This window comes from Penaeus vannamei, chromosome 43 (assembly GCF_042767895.1).
Source record: "Penaeus vannamei isolate JL-2024 chromosome 43, ASM4276789v1, whole genome shotgun sequence".
Classification (NCBI taxonomy): Eukaryota; Metazoa; Arthropoda; class Malacostraca; order Decapoda; family Penaeidae; genus Penaeus; species Penaeus vannamei.
The window spans coordinates 21,026,099-21,043,598 of record NC_091591.1 but is presented as its reverse complement, the minus strand read 5'-3'; the positions used below and the strand labels follow the sequence as shown (position 1 = coordinate 21,043,598).

At 38.6% G+C, this 17,500-nt stretch overlaps 1 protein-coding gene across 1 annotated transcript in view; it reads left to right on the top strand.

Annotated features, from left to right (window-relative positions):
- The window catches only part of LOC113803954 (cell adhesion molecule Dscam2), a gene marked incomplete at its 5' end in the record, with an annotated part of 610,085 nt that overhangs the window by 579,369 nt on the left and 13,216 nt on the right, over nucleotides 1-17,500 (top strand). The window contains 8 exons of the mRNA XM_070119178.1: nucleotides 2,475-2,598; nucleotides 3,178-3,319; nucleotides 6,032-6,159; nucleotides 6,561-6,797; nucleotides 7,589-7,783; nucleotides 9,547-9,693; nucleotides 11,425-11,598; nucleotides 15,701-15,886. Coding sequence (XP_069975279.1) covers nucleotides 2,475-2,598; nucleotides 3,178-3,319; nucleotides 6,032-6,159; nucleotides 6,561-6,797; nucleotides 7,589-7,783; nucleotides 9,547-9,693; nucleotides 11,425-11,598; nucleotides 15,701-15,886 — 1,333 coding nt within the window. The remainder of the gene's footprint in view (nucleotides 1-2,474; nucleotides 2,599-3,177; nucleotides 3,320-6,031; nucleotides 6,160-6,560; nucleotides 6,798-7,588; nucleotides 7,784-9,546; nucleotides 9,694-11,424; nucleotides 11,599-15,700; nucleotides 15,887-17,500) is intronic.

The window sequence follows — 17,500 nt, the reverse complement described above, 5'->3', positions numbered from 1 at the left end:
CTTACGTATTTGCATACATTTAATGATATTTCCAAGACTCGTATAAATATTACCTACTTTACATCACTATTTATTTCTCAGTTTTCTTTTCTTCCAATAATTTGAATCGGAATGCTCCTGAGTGAAGAGCGAGTTGCCAGTTTTTCTTTTTCTGGGATCGGGCTGAGGAGAGATCATCGTTTTTTTTGTTTTTGTTTTTTTTCCTGACAGAGAACTAGATAGATAAACAGATAAATCAATAGATAAAGAGATAGATAAGTTGATCAATAATCAAACAGGTAGAGAAGAATATCAAGAGCTAGATATTAATATGAAAGCAGGACATAAATACAAATAGACACAGTTACATCTTTGACAAATATTTCCCGGTTACCAAATGCGAGAAAGAGTTCTCGGTTCTACCCATTTCTGCCTTTCTGTCCCATATTTATCGATTCTGTTTTATATACACCGTTCTGCGTGGCAACAACATCCGTACTGGGTGACGTTGCACATGCCTCGACTCTTCTGTCAAGCCTGTCTGTCTCCATCTGTCGGTCTGTCCTTTTCTGTATCGTTTTCTATTTTTTTTTTTTTTTTTTTTTTACTTTTTATCTGTTATATTGATTTTCCTCGTTGTTGTTTTTTTCTGTGTTTGCCTTTAGGTTTTTGTTTGTTTATTAGTCATTCTGCCTGTCTGTTCATCTCTTTTTTTTTACTTTTTATCTATGGTATTGATTTTCCTTGTTGTTTTTTTCTGTGTTTGTCTGCCTTTAGGTTTCTGTTTGTTTATATTTTCTCTGTTTATTAGTCATTCTGTCTGTCTGTTCATCTCTTTTTTTTTACTTTTTATCTATGATATTGATTTTCCTTGTTGTTTTTTCTGTTTGTCTGCCTGTAGGTTTCTGTTTGTTTGTATTTTCTCTGTTTATTAGTCATTCTGTCTGTCTGTTTATCTCTTTTTTTTTTACTTTTTATCTATGATATTGATTTTCCTCGTTGTTGTTTTTTTCTGTGTTTGTCTGCCTTTAGGTTTCTGTTTGTTTATATTTTCTCTGTTTATTAGTCCTTCTGTCTGTCTGTTTATCTCTATCATAATCCCTCCCTCTTTCTTTCTCCCTTTTTTTCTCTCTCTCCTTCTATCTATTCGTCTATTTTATCTATTCTTTCTCTCTTTCATGCTTTCTCTTTCTCATAGTTTATCCTCCCCTCCCCCCAATCTCTATCTCTCTCTCTCCACACTTCCTTTCTTTCTCTCCTTATTTACACACGTTATCGCCCTCCATGTCTTCCCCAGCAACCTAATCACGTGACACAGCATTGAAGTGCAATGAATAACATCAGTTCCTTTCGTCGTATCCAGCTTTCACCCAATTTTCCTAACAACATTCGACCAAGTCCTTAAACCCCCACTTCCTTCACAACCATTTGTTTACATTTATCCATTCCTTCGTCCCTTTTCTATCATCTTTCACCCAAAGTCTTTCTTTCCTCACAATCAACATTCACCCATACTCTTTCCTTTTCTCATGGCCGAAATTCACTCAAAGTTCTCTATTCCCAACAAACATTAGCCCTAAATCTCCCCATTCCTCACAACCAATGTTCACCTAAAATCTCCCTTCTTGTTCAACCAATGTTCACCTAAAATCCTCCTTCTTTTTTCAACCAACACGCCCAAATTCTTATATCCCTCTCAACCAAGATTCACCCAAGGTATTTTTTTTTTCCATTTCTCGCAACCAACATTCACCCAGAAGTCCTTCTTACTTCACAACATTTACCCAAATTCGTCTTTTCTCAACCAAGATTCACCCTAAAATTTCCCTATTCCTCTTAACCAAAATTCACCCAGAATCCCTCATTCTCTCACAACCAAAATTCACCCAAATTTCTCCATTCCTGACGAACTCACCCTAACCCCCCCCCCCCTATTCATCACAACTAACAGTCACCCAAACTTCATCTTTCACATCCAAAACTCACCTCCCCCCCCCCCCCACACACACACACCTTCTTTCACAACCAGCCACTCACCCAAACCCTTCTGTTCCCCCATAATATAACTCACAACAACCCTTACGTGGCTGGCGCAGCGGTAAGGTACTGGTCTAGCTCACACACACACACACACACACAGACACACAGACACACACACACACACACACACACACACACACACTATCTTGCGGACTTGCGTTCAATCCCACACCCGGTCAGTGAGTGGTAACCCCGGCCACTCCTTGCACACAGGGGGAGATTTGGGCAAAATAAAACAAAAAAACAGACAGCATGTCACAGCAAAGAATACAAAGCGTGTTTTTGAGTTTGTTGCTTTCGTTATGCCCTCCTCCTCCTTCCTCACTATCCTCCTAATAGTCCCCACCCCCCCTCCGCGTCACTACCACTCCCATCCCCTCACCAACAGCCCCCTCCCCCTCCCCTATCCATTGTAACAAATGGAATTAAAACTCTTTAAATCTTCTCAACTGCAGACGCTATGGCTCGAGGTCACGGATCTGGCCAGCAACCACCTCTACGAATTCTGGGTCACCTCGGCCACCAGGGTAGGAGAAGGACCCGCCTCTCCTGTCGTATCTGCCACGCCCTCTGCCACAGGTACTCGTAGATCCTATGAGGACGAGGATGTAGGACTTCCATTCTATGATACTTATAAGGACTCTAATACTATGTTTTGATAGATTGTACTTGTTTATGTTTTAATATCAAAGCGATTCGGTATACAGCTATTGATAGTAACTGGGAAATTTATTTTATATCGGGCTGCCGATAAAGCTTTTATGTTAGAGTAAATTGTGGTCTAGAAATTATGATAACGAGGGTGAGAATGATGATGAACATGCTGGTGAGGGTGATAGTGATGATATGATAATGTTTAAGTTGATAATGAGAGAAAGAGGTAGTAAATATAACGATAGTGATAACATTTATAATACCTACATCAGTAGTGGCTATGATACCAACAAAAATGATAATGATAATAATAATAACAACAACAACAACAATATCAACATGAACAGTCATGATAATAATGATAATGATTTTATTAATAAGGATAATGTTTATGTTAATAGGAATGATTATCATAATGATACCAACAACAATAATGATGATAGTATTGATTATAATAATAATCATAATAACAATACGATTAACCCACCCCCATCACCCTTTCAGTGAGCTCCGGCATCTACAGCGTGGGCGGGGAGGTGCGGGCGGGCCGAGGCACAGACGTCGTCCTGCCCTGTCAGCACGTCGGACGCCCGACGCCCACGCTCTCATGGCGACGAGACAACGCCCCCGTCACTCACGACTCCAGGTGAGGGAGTTGATCAGAACACGTGGGTGACTTAGTGAGTTGTTATTCATTAGAACTGTTGTTATGGTTGTTTAATCAATTATCAACTAGTATTATGGATTTGTTTTTATTTATTCATAGAGCTATTATTAATGTTATTTATTCATTTATCAACAACTATTATGGATTTGTTTATTTATTTATAGAGGTATTCGTATGGTTAGCTAGTCATTTATCAAATACTATTATGAATTTATTTATTTATTCATAGAGCTATTATTAATGTTATTTATTCATTTATCAACTACTATTATGGATTTGTTTATTTATTTATAGAGCTATTCGTATGGTTAGCTATTCATTTATCAAATACTATTATGAATTTATTTATTTATTCATAGACCTATTATTAATGTTATTTATTCATTTATCAACTATTATTATGGATTTGTTTATTTATTTACAGAGCTATTCGTATGGTTAGCTATTCATTTATCAAATACTATTATGAATTTATTTATTTATTCATATTTATTCATTTATTAATTTATTTATTTATTAATGTTATTTATTCATTTATCAACTACTATTATGGATTTGTTTATTTATTTATAGAGCTATTCGTATGGTTAGCTATTCATTTATCAAATACTATTATGAATCTATTTATTTATTCATATTTATTAATTTATTAATTTATTTATTTATTAATGTTATTTATTCATTTATCAACTACTATTATGGATTTGTTTATTTATTTATAGAGCTATTACTATGGTTAGCTATTTATTTATCAAATACTATTATGAATTTATTTACATATTCATAGAGCTATTATTAATGTTATTTATTCATTTATCAACTACTATTATGGATTTATTTATATCGCTATTCATTTGAACTATTGTGTGTTAAGGTGGCTGTTTGTTATTCGTCTGAAGTTTGAGTAAATCTTGCCCACTTAGAACACCCTTAAGTGATTGATTAAGTTAAGTGTTAAGTGTTACTTATTAGCACACCTGTTGCCGAGTTAACTGTGTTTATTAGGACACCTGTTACCAGGGTATGTGTTATTCATAAAGACACCTGTTATTCATTCATATAATGATTTTTTTTTCTGTCGCGTCGGTATGTGAGGTCATTATTTACGTCTTCAAAATGTGGAAATAGGGCGAGGTTTAATCCTGCAATTCCGGTTGAGGAAAGCAATAGACGGAGATAAGGCTGCGTATTAATACATTGATCCCCCAGTAATGTACAAAGCCACGTTCCATGACGGTGAAGCCACTCAGAGAGGGGGAGAGAAGCGAGAACCTAAATTGCTTCGGTGTGGATTCAATCCTTGCTGGCTTTCCTGTCGTCCTGTCGAGAATAGTTTCTGGATCTTCTCGCTCCGTGGCGCTATGTGCTGGAACTATTTCCTAATTTGTTTTTGGTGGGAGATAATTTGGGGTATTTGTTTTCTTTTTTTCCGTGGCGGTTGTGTTGTGATGTAGGGCGTAAAAATCAGAAGCCAAGATAGTTTCTAGACTGGCGGTTGTGTTGTGATGTAGGGCGTAAACATCAGAAACCAAGATAGTTTCTAAACTTTGTGGCTCTGAATTTAAGAATAATTGCATCTCTGAAATCTTACGTCTTAACACATACACACGAGCACGCGCGTGTACACACCATATGATGGGCCCTGCAAGAGTATGGTAGATGGTTTAAGGTAAACAAATAAGATGTTTTGACTCCTTTATTGAATAGTGCATTTGGAGTGCGGCTCCTCCTCTGGACGAGGCGTTGCTCCTTGGGTCACCGAATCTGCCTCATCTCCTATACAGTGGTCTTGAGATCACTCTAAGTCACGTTGTTGGCATGTGACAACCGGTGACACACAAGCAAGCGTTACGTCAAATCCATAGCTCTTGCGGAAGAGGAGAGACAGCACAACACTGGAATGTCTAGCGTAGATAGAAGTGAGACATAAGCAGGTGAAGCAATGCTCAGGTGTATATACACATATATATGTATGTGTAAATATACATATGTGACAGACATGTAAGATTATATATGCAGAATACGCACAAACAGGCACACCCACACATACACACACACATAAATATAGATGTGTGTCTGTGTTGTTGTTGTTGTCGCTTATGTGTGTGTGTTTGAGTGTATACACATTTTGACAAATGATTCACTGAGTTAGAAAATAAATATCTAAAGATGACAAAATATACATAAACCCCTTAATATAGAAAGAGATATAATAACAACAATAATAATAGTAATAATAGTAATTCTAATAATGGCAATAACAATATTGATTAAAGTAATGATAATAACAGTCTTGGTTATTTAAGATAATAGTAAATATAATGATAATTAAAAGATAATAAAGATAAATCTGACTCAATCTGGATATGGCATTCCGTCTCTCTCAGCGCCGCCGCTAGAGTTACTAACCTGTTAATTAATTGATAACAATAAACAAAACGTCAAGAGAGAGAGAGAGAGAGAGAGAGAGAGAGAGAGAGAGAGAGAGAGAGAGAGAGAGAGAGAGAGAGAGAGAGAGAGAGAGAGACAGACAGACAGACATAGACAGAGACAGACAAACAGACAGAAAACGACAGACAGACTCTCCCCCTCTCACTCTCTCCCTCCAGGTACGACCGCCCCAAGGTAACCTCCCCCCCCCCCCCGACAATCGCAACCTCTTCACCCCCCCTTCGTTTCCTCCCCCTCCAGGTACGAGCCCCAGCTGGACGGCGGACTCCTCATCAGGGACTGCCAGCGCTCGGACTCCGGGAACTACACCTGCCACGCCAGCAACCGGCACGGCTCGGACCACGTCGTCTACACGCTCATCGTCATGGGTAAGGCTTCAGGGCTGATGGGGAGATGGGGAGATGGGGAGATGGTTGGCTGGGGGGCGTGGGCGTGGGCGTGGGGCTGGGGGCGAGGGTGGGGGTTAGGTGTAGATTTGTGAGGGATTATGTGGGTGATTGTGTGTGTGTGTGTGTGTGTGTTTATGTGTTTTCATAAGGACCTGAATGAATGAATATGCACCCACCCAGAAATAGAGAACGAGAGAGAGAGAGAGAAAGAAAGAGATAGAGAATGAAATAATGAGAAAGAACGGAGATCGAACCAGACTTTGCCCCAACCATCAAACGAAGAACATCAACCCGAACCACCAAGACGAATAGCGTCCCTCAATCTCCCCCCCCCCTCCCCCCCTTCCTCCCCTCCTCTAACTCCCCTTCCCCCCCGGCAGTGCCTCCAGCCGCAGTCCTCCTCCACTCGATGGGCTCGACCTCGACCTCCGTCACTGTCTCTTGGCGCCACGTGGACGACGGCGGCGCCCCCGTCCGGAAGCTGACCTTGACCTGGCGTCCTGACCCCGGGGAGTGGCGGGAGGTCACCCTGGCGCGTCACCTGACCCAGTACACCTTAGGGGAACTCACCTGCGGGACTGAGTATCACCTTTATCTCACTTCGCATAACAAAATAGGTGAGTGGGAAATGGGAAGATGAGTGAAATCGGAAAATGAGGGAAATTGAAAAATGGGGGAATGGGAAAATGAAGGAAATGGAAAAATGGGGGAATAGGAAAATGAGGGAAATGGGAACACTGGGGAAATGGGAAAAGGAGGGAATTCATCATGAGAGGATGGGTGGTAGACACAGAGAACGGTGGTAGATGGGGGTTGGAGGGGAGAGCATATGATGATGGAAATGGCTATAATGTTTATTTCATTTTGTTTCATGATGGGACCGTTTATGTGTCTGTAGATTTTTGGACCATCTATTTGTTCCGGATACAGGTGTTTGATATATAGGCAGATAGATTGATAATTAAATAAATAAATTGGTAAATAAATATGCAAATACATAAATCAGTATATAAACAAATCGATAGATACACAAATAAACAGATAAATAGATAAATAGATGGAGAGATATAAATGTAGATGTATAGATAGATTGATATATATATACCTGTAGACATACAGGTGTGTGTATATATTTATATATATATATATATATATATATATATATATATATATATATATATATATATATATATATATATATATATATATATATATATATATATATATATATATATTTATGTGCGTGTGTGTGTTAAATAGGTAGATAGGCAGGCATAGATTAATAGAAAGACAGACATGTACAGCCATACAGATGAATAGATAGAATTATATAATTCTTGTTTTCATTTCCATATATATAAGAAATACTCACGCATCCCTGACCTTATAGCCGCCCCCCCTACTTCAGGTCCCGGCGCAGCCAGCGAGGTCATCACGGTGCGGACGAAGGGGTCACGCCCCTCGCCTCCACCCCAGCACCGCCTCATCTCGGTCAACGCGACAGCCGTGACCCTGCGGTTGACCTCGTGGGCAGACCAGCAGTGCCCCATCGCCCACTTCTCCGTCAGGTTCAGGCCCTCCAACCAGAGGGACTGGCAGATGGGTGAGTGTCTAGGAAGGGGGGGCGGGGGGTAAGGGGTGCTAGGAGGAAGGGGGGCGGGGGGTGGGATGCTAGGAGGATGGGGAGGGGGTAGGAGGATGGGGGGGGGGTGCAAGGAGGATGGGGGGGGGTAGGAGGATGGGGGGGTTAGGATGATGGGGAGGGGGGGTGAGGAGGTGGGTGAAAGTGGATGGACGTTAGACAGAGAGGAGGCGGATAAGTGGATGAGTTAGAAAGAGAGGTGGATGAGTTGGTGGGTGAGTAATGAGGCTAGTCTGAAGGAGAGGAGGAGGATGACTCAGGGAAAATAAATGCAAGAGATGAGTAGGGAGGAGAGGAATTGGGGAGAATAAATGGATGAGTCGGTAGAAGAGGAGGTGGGAGAGACGGGGAGAATGAATGTGGTAAATGAGTTAGAAGAAGGCCAAGTGAGTGAGTAAAGTGAGTCGGAAGGAGAGGCGGAATATGAGTCAGGGAAAATAAAAGCAAAAGATGAGGTAGAAGAAGAGGAGATGGGTGAGTCGTGGAGAGAAATAGGTGAGTAAGAAGGAGAGGAAGTGGTCGAGAGACGGAAAGAGCAAAGGGTATTTCCTTGTAGATTATTTACTACAAAGAATAACAAATGACCAGACGCTTGTATCCCCTTTCCCCTAAATGTTTCACTATATTATATTTATTATATTATTATTATTATATTATTATATTATTATATTATATTTTATTATATTATATATTATATTTTATTATATTATATATTATATTTTATTATATTATATTATTATATTATATTATATATATTATTATTATATTATTATATTATTATATTATATTTATATTTCACTCTGTTATAAAATGTTTATATATTTTGTCTGATGTATTTTCCCACAGAATTTGTATGTTGCCTATTGTATCTATGTATTTCGAGTGTACATATGCATTCAATTCCATTCATATGAAAATATCCTTTTAAAGGTCTTTCTACTAACATAAAGATATCCTATTGAAGGTCTTTCTACTAACATAAAGATATCCTATTGAAGGTCTTTCTACTAACATAAAGATATCCTATTGAAAGTCTTTCTACTAACATAAAGATATCCTATTGAAGGTCTTTCTACTAACGTAAAGATATCCTATAGAAGGTCTTTCTACTAACATAAAGATATCCTATTGAAGGTCTTTCTACTAACATAAAGATATCCTATTGAAGGTCTTTCTACTAACATAAAGATATCCTATTGAAGGTCTTTCTACTAACATAAAGATATCCTATTGAAGGTCTTTCTACTAACATAAAGATATCCTATTGAAGGTCTTTCTACTAACATAAAGATATCCTATTGAAGGTCTTACTACTAACATAAAGATATCCTATAGAAGGTCTTTCTACTAACATAAAGATATCCTATTGAAGGTCTTTCTACTAACATAAAGATATCCTATTGGAGGTCTTTCTACTAACATAAAGATATCCTATTCAAGGTCTTATTACTAACATAAAGATATCCTATTGAAGGTCTTTCTACTAACATAAAGATATCCTATTGAAGGTCTTTCTACTAACATAAAGATATCCTATTGAAGGTCTTTCTACTAACATAAAGATATCCTATTGAAGGTCTTTCTACTAACATAAAGATATCCTATTGAAGGTCTTTCTACTAACATAAAGATATCCTATAGAAGGTCTTTCTACTAACATAAAGATATCCTATTGAAGGTCTTATTACTAACACTCTAAGACTCACTTTACTCCGTCTTTCCAGTGAGTGGACGCCTGCCGGGGTCGCAGAAGGAGTACGCTTTAGGGGACCTGGCTCCCGCGACGTCCTACGAGCTGAGTGTCACCGCCCAGAATCCTGCAGGAGAGACGACGGCGGCTTACAACTTCATAACTCTCGGTCTTACGGGAGGTGAGGTCTTGCGTGTTGAAGGATTAAGTCTTAAGGTGGTGAAGGAGTAAGGTGGTGGATACACTGGGGGATTTGTATGAATGAATTTCGATCCCTCGCCGCCAATACACGTGGATGCAAGACGGCCAGCTCTACCACTCGTACAACGACCCACGGGGAGTGAGTGTGAAACTTCGCTATCCTTACTCATGTATGAGTAGGTAGGTAATGTCTATGGATGCTAGTAAGCGCCTAGTTGCTCACTCCTTTTAGAGTGGGTCGTTGTACGAGTGGTAGAGCGGCCGCCTTGCATTCACGTGCATTGGCGGCGAGGGAATCGAATCCCGATCGGAGAGGTTATAATGTTCATGATAAAAACGCGGTACTGCATTGTTCCATCTTTCATGAATGAATTTGTACACAAGCAGGGAAAATTTATAGATGGGTGAATAATATACTGCCGACTTTGTGGATGAATGGATTTATAGATGGATGAATAGATATATTGGAGACTTTATGGATGAATGGATAAACAAGCATGATTTATGAATGGATGAAGATATAAATGAGATAATATATGAATCAATGAATAGATACACGGGAGAACTAATCAATGAATGAAATCAAGGTAAAATCAAGGATATCATTTCCACCCACACAAAAGTAAATAAAGTATTTAAGATCTTGACATCTTTGTACAAATAGACTTTTGGATGCTACGCCAGAATTATGTAAAAGAAAGAAAAAACATCAAGTAATCCCTGAGATAAGAAGAAAACTAAAGACTATGTAATATAACTAGAAGAGAATCTATAGATTAGAGCTTTTCTCAAGGATTCATTTAGCATCTTAGCCTGGAGATTAAACAAGGAAAAAATATAAACATTTATAAATAAACAAGTTTATCCGATTTTGAACAATTTAAAAGCTCTTTTACGGTTTCCGAAAGAAAAGCGGTATTCTAAAAGAGCTTAGAGCAGGTTTCACACATTTTCACATTTAAAATCACCACCCACGCTTACTTCAGGCGAACATGCAAACGTACGAATAAAAAGAGAAAAATGAAGAAGAAAAAAAAGATAAAAGAAAGAGAGAGAGAGAGTATATATATATATATATATATATATATATATATATATATATATATATATATATATATATATATATATATATATATATATATATGTGTGTGTGTGTGTGTGTGTGTGTGTGTGTGTGTGTGTGTGTGTGTGTGTGTGTGTGTGTGTGTGTGTGTATGTATATATCCTCACACTATTACTTCATATACGTAAGAATATATGCACACCACCTGAATGATAAATGTAGTTGAAAGAGGGGTTTCAACCGTAGATTTGTGCTAGACCGTGGTTTTGAGAAAGTATATTAAAAGAGCAATAGGCAGATGTTATATAAATGTGATATTCACACCCTCAGATATATAAACATATATACATATATATATATATATATATATATATATATATATATATATATATATATATATATATATATATATATATATACATACACATACACACGCACACATATATGTATATATACATATACACATATGTGTATATGTGTGGTAATACACGCACACTCATACCCACGCACACGCACACACACACAGACATACACACACCCTCACAAACAGACATACAAGCAAAACACACACACACACACACACCCCACCACACCTCATTCGCCCACCACTAACCCCCCCTCCCCTCTCTCCCTCCACCCCCTCCCCAGACCACCTCCAGGAGGGCCTCGGCTCCATCTCCGGCGGCAGGATGGGTCCCACAGGAGGCATCGGGGCGGCTGCCGAGGACGTGTTCACGGACCCCGCCTTCATTGTCCCCGTCATCATCTCGTGCATCGCCCTCGTCTCCATCGTTATCGCTATTACTCTGTGCATCAGGAGAAGTAAGGAGAGAGGGAGAGGGAGAAGTAAGAAGAGAGGGAGAGGGGGAGGGAGGGGGGAGAGAGGGAGGGAGGGGTAGATGAGGGAGGGGTAGATGAGGGAGAGGGAAGGAGGGAGAGGGAAATGGGGGGGAGGGAGGAGGGAGGGAGAGGGAGAGGGGGGGAGAGAGGGAGAGGGGGGGAGAGAGGGAGGGAGGGGTAGATGAGGGAGAGGGAAGGAGGGAGGGAAGGAGGGAGAGGGAGAGGAGGGGAGAGACAGAGAGAGAAAGAGAGATAGATAGATAGAGAGAAAGAGAGAGAGAGAGAGAGAGAGAGAGAGAGAATGTGCCGTTCATTAGTTGGTTGTAGTGAGCTGCCGCTCTTACTGTCTCTTCTGACGACCCACAACCCGCACAGCATCACCGGACCCCCCCCCCCCTAAGAAGCCCCGAGAAAAGAAAACTAATATTGGACCAGGGCGTGAGGATCCCGACGGAGGCGCTGACGGAGGCACTGCAGAAGGGTGCACCTGCCGGAGGCGCCGTAGGAGGACGATGGCGACGCCCTGGGCATTTCTTCCAAATCACGAGGAGAGATGGCCAGTATAACGAGCCGACGACGCCCCGATTTCCTGCTCGAGGCCTGTGAAGGATGACGTCGGGAGGTCGCCCTCGAAAATACGGATTTGGCAAGATGGCGCCCAAGATGGCGACGGACAAGAAGTTGGCGCCAAACCCCCTCAGCTAGCCCACGGAAAACCATTTTATCGCTTGTTTAATTTCCTGTATATATGTTCCTTTCTTTTCATATTACTGATATTTTATATGTATTTCTTTGTAAAGAACCTCCTTTTATTTTTAATTTAACACGGCAATCTTTTAGCAAATTCGCATTTTTAGGTATTCATTCTTTAAAGCAAACGACGTTTAACAGTAAAATGAGTCTTGATGCGCGAACATCTCCTGTCGCACGACCTTATTACCATAAATAAGGTGAGGTCAACCGGGGTCAACCACCTGAGTGGAGTTGCGCACAGGCATCGAGCCATTAAGCTACGGCTGGGTTATCCTTCAGATAACCGTAGCTTTTTTTTTAAGCTTTGTTCTTTTTATTTGTACTTTCTCTGTTTTACGCTTTTTAACCAATGGGTCTTACAGTGAGTCTGCAGTTGTAACAGGTATTGTTTTTATCCGTTTTATTTTAGATTGCCCCATTTTTACGTACATTTCTTTTGCTTTAATTGTTTCGGAGGTTTTGCTTATTTTATGTTTTATGTGTTAACGTTTTTCTTGTGCTTTTGATAATAATTGTTTGAGTTTTGCCTTTTGTTTCGTTTACCATTTATGATTCATATTTATTATTTACAGTTTACTAAAGAATAGGATATATAAAGGAAATGATAAGACATTTTAATGACTTGCCTTTAAAGATAACCTTGAAATAAATAACTTCCTGTGGATGCATTGATAACTGACAAAGCGTAACGTAGTTTACTGATTCATTGAATTTGTTTTTAACTTTGTTTTAATTAGTCATGAGTCTCATTTGCTTTGATGATTTTAGTGTTACGTTTTATCAATTACACGCACGTTGAATTAATTATCTGTTTTGTCTATTATATATGCTTAGGTCTCGTTGGCTCCGACGGCCCCGCAAACTAGGGGCTAAGGTCATGGTAACCCCTACATTATGTATGGTGCCCGTCTGTATATATATTAAGGATTTCGTAGAGTTTTCTCTTTGTTTTCGATATTTATTGATAATTCAAGGAGGCTAAGAAATTACGAATTATCATTATTATTATTATTTTGACCTTTGATATTACTTTGGAGAAAATATAATGATTATGGCGTCAATATACTAAAAATGTAGGAGTTACCCCAGATTTTTTGTAATTTTCATTTTCTTCAACTCAATGTTTTCTGTGATAGAATTGAAGGGCTAACTCTTTTATTACTGAGATTACTAGATGCTCCAAATTCATAAATAAATATGAGTGTAATTCATGTTGTATATATATATATATACATATATATATATATATATATATATATATATATATATATATATATATATATATATATATATATAGAGAGAGAGAGAGAGAGAGAGAGAGAGAGAGAGAGAGAGATAGAGAGAGAATGGGTAGATATAGAGAGATAGATGGATGTAGATATAACAGACACTAACTAAAGAAGCATGAGTATTACAAAATTAAATAGATTGAGCTGAAATCTGATAAGGAATTGATTTCGCTTTCAAAATTTGAAAAATTCTTTTAAAAGCTTTAAGAGACTAATGACGTATCCTAGCAGTGGGGACAAAGGACACGTGTCTTTCTCTAAAATCTGTGAATTAGTGACCTTATACCTAATACTTAGAAGTTCACTAAAAAATCAAATAAATCAACCATAAAGCGCAAAGGTAAAGCGACTCAGTTATACGCAGTGACAAAGAGAATTATCACAAGTATAAATTCTCTCTTAGGACTGTACATCAAAATTAATTCTCGTGGCGCTCGACTTTTAAGGAAATAGCTTTGATTTCCAGGTGATCCGAAGCCCTGGATTGGCGTAATATTATTGGAACTTGGGGCAGGATACTCGTACGTTATATGGCGCCGTATTTTCTCAAGGCTTCGTAGCTTACGGCTGAACGTTCCTACGACCCGTACGCAGAACACGAGACCCCGCCCTATTCGTACCAATTAAGGCGCTACAGAGGATGGCAGGGCGGAGAGCAGCCCGAGCGGGACTCGAACCCACGACCTCCGGAGTCCAACGCGCTTTCCCGCTGCCCCACGAGGACCTAGCGCACGATTTGGGATTAGGTAGTGAAATCGGGGTCGTCGCCCGTAGAGTTTTGTGCCGCGTTCGCCTTGCCATTTGTGTTTTGCTCGTGTGCTTGGCTGTGGCGGTGGTTGGCAAGGGTGAATTTGTCTTTTTGAAACCGTTTTATATTGTTGTTTTTTTTATCGATTATCTTCTTTCATTATAGGTTTGAATTGTGCTTTGTGAAGAGTTGCTAATTATCCTTATATCGAAATATTCTTTAGGAAAATAATTATGAATTTGGGATTCTAACCCAACCCTAGTCGTGACAAAAAACTTATTATGTCTCTGTATTTCACCGTTGATTATCAGTGATTTGTTTATGTTAACTGCAATTTCAGACTTTTTTATTTTACGAATGTATAATTCGGGGATTTTTCTCATCTCGCTAGTCCAGGCATAACCTTTACTTGGTTTATGATTTCTATAAAACTGATGTATGCAAGTATCGGGAGTAGCGTCTGAGCATTCGCAGCATAATTTGATTCTGTTTTATAGAAAGAGTTTAAAACGCACGTGAGCGTCAGATCGCGAAGACATCCGATTCACCGCCGCCGTTCCATTTTTTTTTTTTTTTTTTTTTTCTTTTCTTTTCTTTTCTTTTTTATGTACGATCCTTAGACAGAAACTCCTTCGTCAAAACTAAACCACTGTTCCCTCCACTCATTTTCCTAGCATCCATGTTACTACCCTCCATGTGGGAAACCAAAGCCTATCCACAAATAGCGAGACATATGACAAGTTGTTCCACTTTCCTCGCCTTTACAAAAACTCTCGGCCTCGTTCACCCACCTAACCTCCTAACCAATTCGAACAGCAACACATAAGTCAAGTTGTACAGGCCTTGAAGGCTCATTTTCTCGTCTCAAACACTTCTATAAAGACCTTTCTATGCCTACGTGGAAAATCGAAGCACATGCATGGAGTACAAAACACTAGTTGTTCTTATCTTCCTCACACAGCTATTAGGACCTTATTTCTTTCCTCTCAGATATTGAAACCCAAATGAACAAATAAATACACAATAAAATGCAATAAACTTCTTAAAAAAAGCAACCCAAAAAACGTTAAAACTTCTTATAGATTATATATTTATGAATCCTACTACACCCACAAATGAACAAATAAATACACAATAAATTACAATAAACTTCTTAAAAAAGGCATCCCAAAAAACGTCAAAACTCCCTAAAAATTATATCTATGAATCCTACTACACCCACATGGGAACCCAAAAGGCCTTAGACGGCATTCCGGAACAGCAGCGCATAACACCGGTTGTTCCTCCTCCTCAGGGCCGGGCAACGGGCAGAACGGGAACCCAACGAGCGAAAGTGGAGACTCTTCAGCCACTTCTGCGGCCGAGAACAAGAGCAACCTGGCGGCGAGAGAACAGTACTATGCCACCGTCAGGAAGCCCGCGCCCTCTCCCATACACGACGTGAACGCCCTGGAACGCATACCAGGTATTACGGCCACAGGTACCTTGATTCATGTAATCCCACCTTAACTAGTTTTTTTTTTTTTTTTTTTTTTTTTTTTTTCGTCTCGGTCTTCGTTTGGTGTTCTCTTGTTTGTTGCTTTGTTGGTTGTGGTTGGCGAGTTGTGGTGTTTGTTTAGTGTTGTCTTGAGCAGTTTGTTTATTCGTTGTTTGTTAGTATCATCATCATTATCATCATCTTCATCATCATCATCATCTTCATCATCATCATCATCATCTTCATCATCATCATCATCTTCATCTTTATCATGATCATCATTATCTTCATCATCATCATCATCATCTTTATCATCATCATCATCATTATCTTCATCATCATCATCTTTATCATCATCCTCATTATCTTCATCATCATCATCATTATCTTCATCATCATCCTTATTTTCATCATCATCATCATCATCATCACCATTACTATCATTATTATCATCATCACCATCACCATTACTATCATTATTATCATCAGCATCAGCATCATCACCATTACTATCATTATCATCATCATCATCATCATCATCACCATTACTATCATTATTATCATCAGCATCAGCATCATCACCATTACTATCATTATTATCATCATCATCATCACCATTACTATCATTATTATCATCAGCATCAGCATCATCACCATTACTATCATTATCATCATCATCATCACCATTACTATCATTATTATCATCAGCATCAGCATCATCACCATTATTATCATTATCATCATCATCATCATCATCATCATCACCATTACTATCATTATTATCATCAGCATCAGCATCATCACCATTACTATCATTATCATCATCATCATCATCACCATTACTATCATTATTATCATCAGCATCATCATCATCACCATTACTATCATTATTATCATCATCATCATCACCATTACTATCATTATTATCATCAGCATCATCATCATCACCATTACTATCATTATTACCATCAGCATCATCATCATCACCATTACTATCATTATTATCATCATCATCATCACCATTACTATCATTATTATCATCAGCATCATCATCATCACCATTACTATCATTATTATCATCATCATCATCACCATTACTATCATTATTATCATCAGCATCATCATCATCACCATTACTATCATTATTATCATCAGCATCATCATCATCACCATTACTATCATTATTATCATCATCATCATCACCATTACTATCATTATTATCATCAGCATCATCATCATCACCATTACTATCATTAATATCATCATCATCATCACCATTACTATCATTATCATCATCATCATCACCATTACTATCATTATTATCATCAGCATCATCATCATCACCATTACTATCATTATTATCATCATCATCATCATCATCACCATTACTATCATTATTATCATCAGCATTATCACCATTACTATCATTATTATCATCATCATCATCACCATTACTATCATTATTATCATCAGCATCATCATCATCACCATTACTATCATTATTATCATCATCATCATCACCATTACTATCATTATTATCATCAGCATCATCATCATCACCATTACTATCATTATTACCATCAGCATCAGCATCATCACCATTACTATCATTATTAT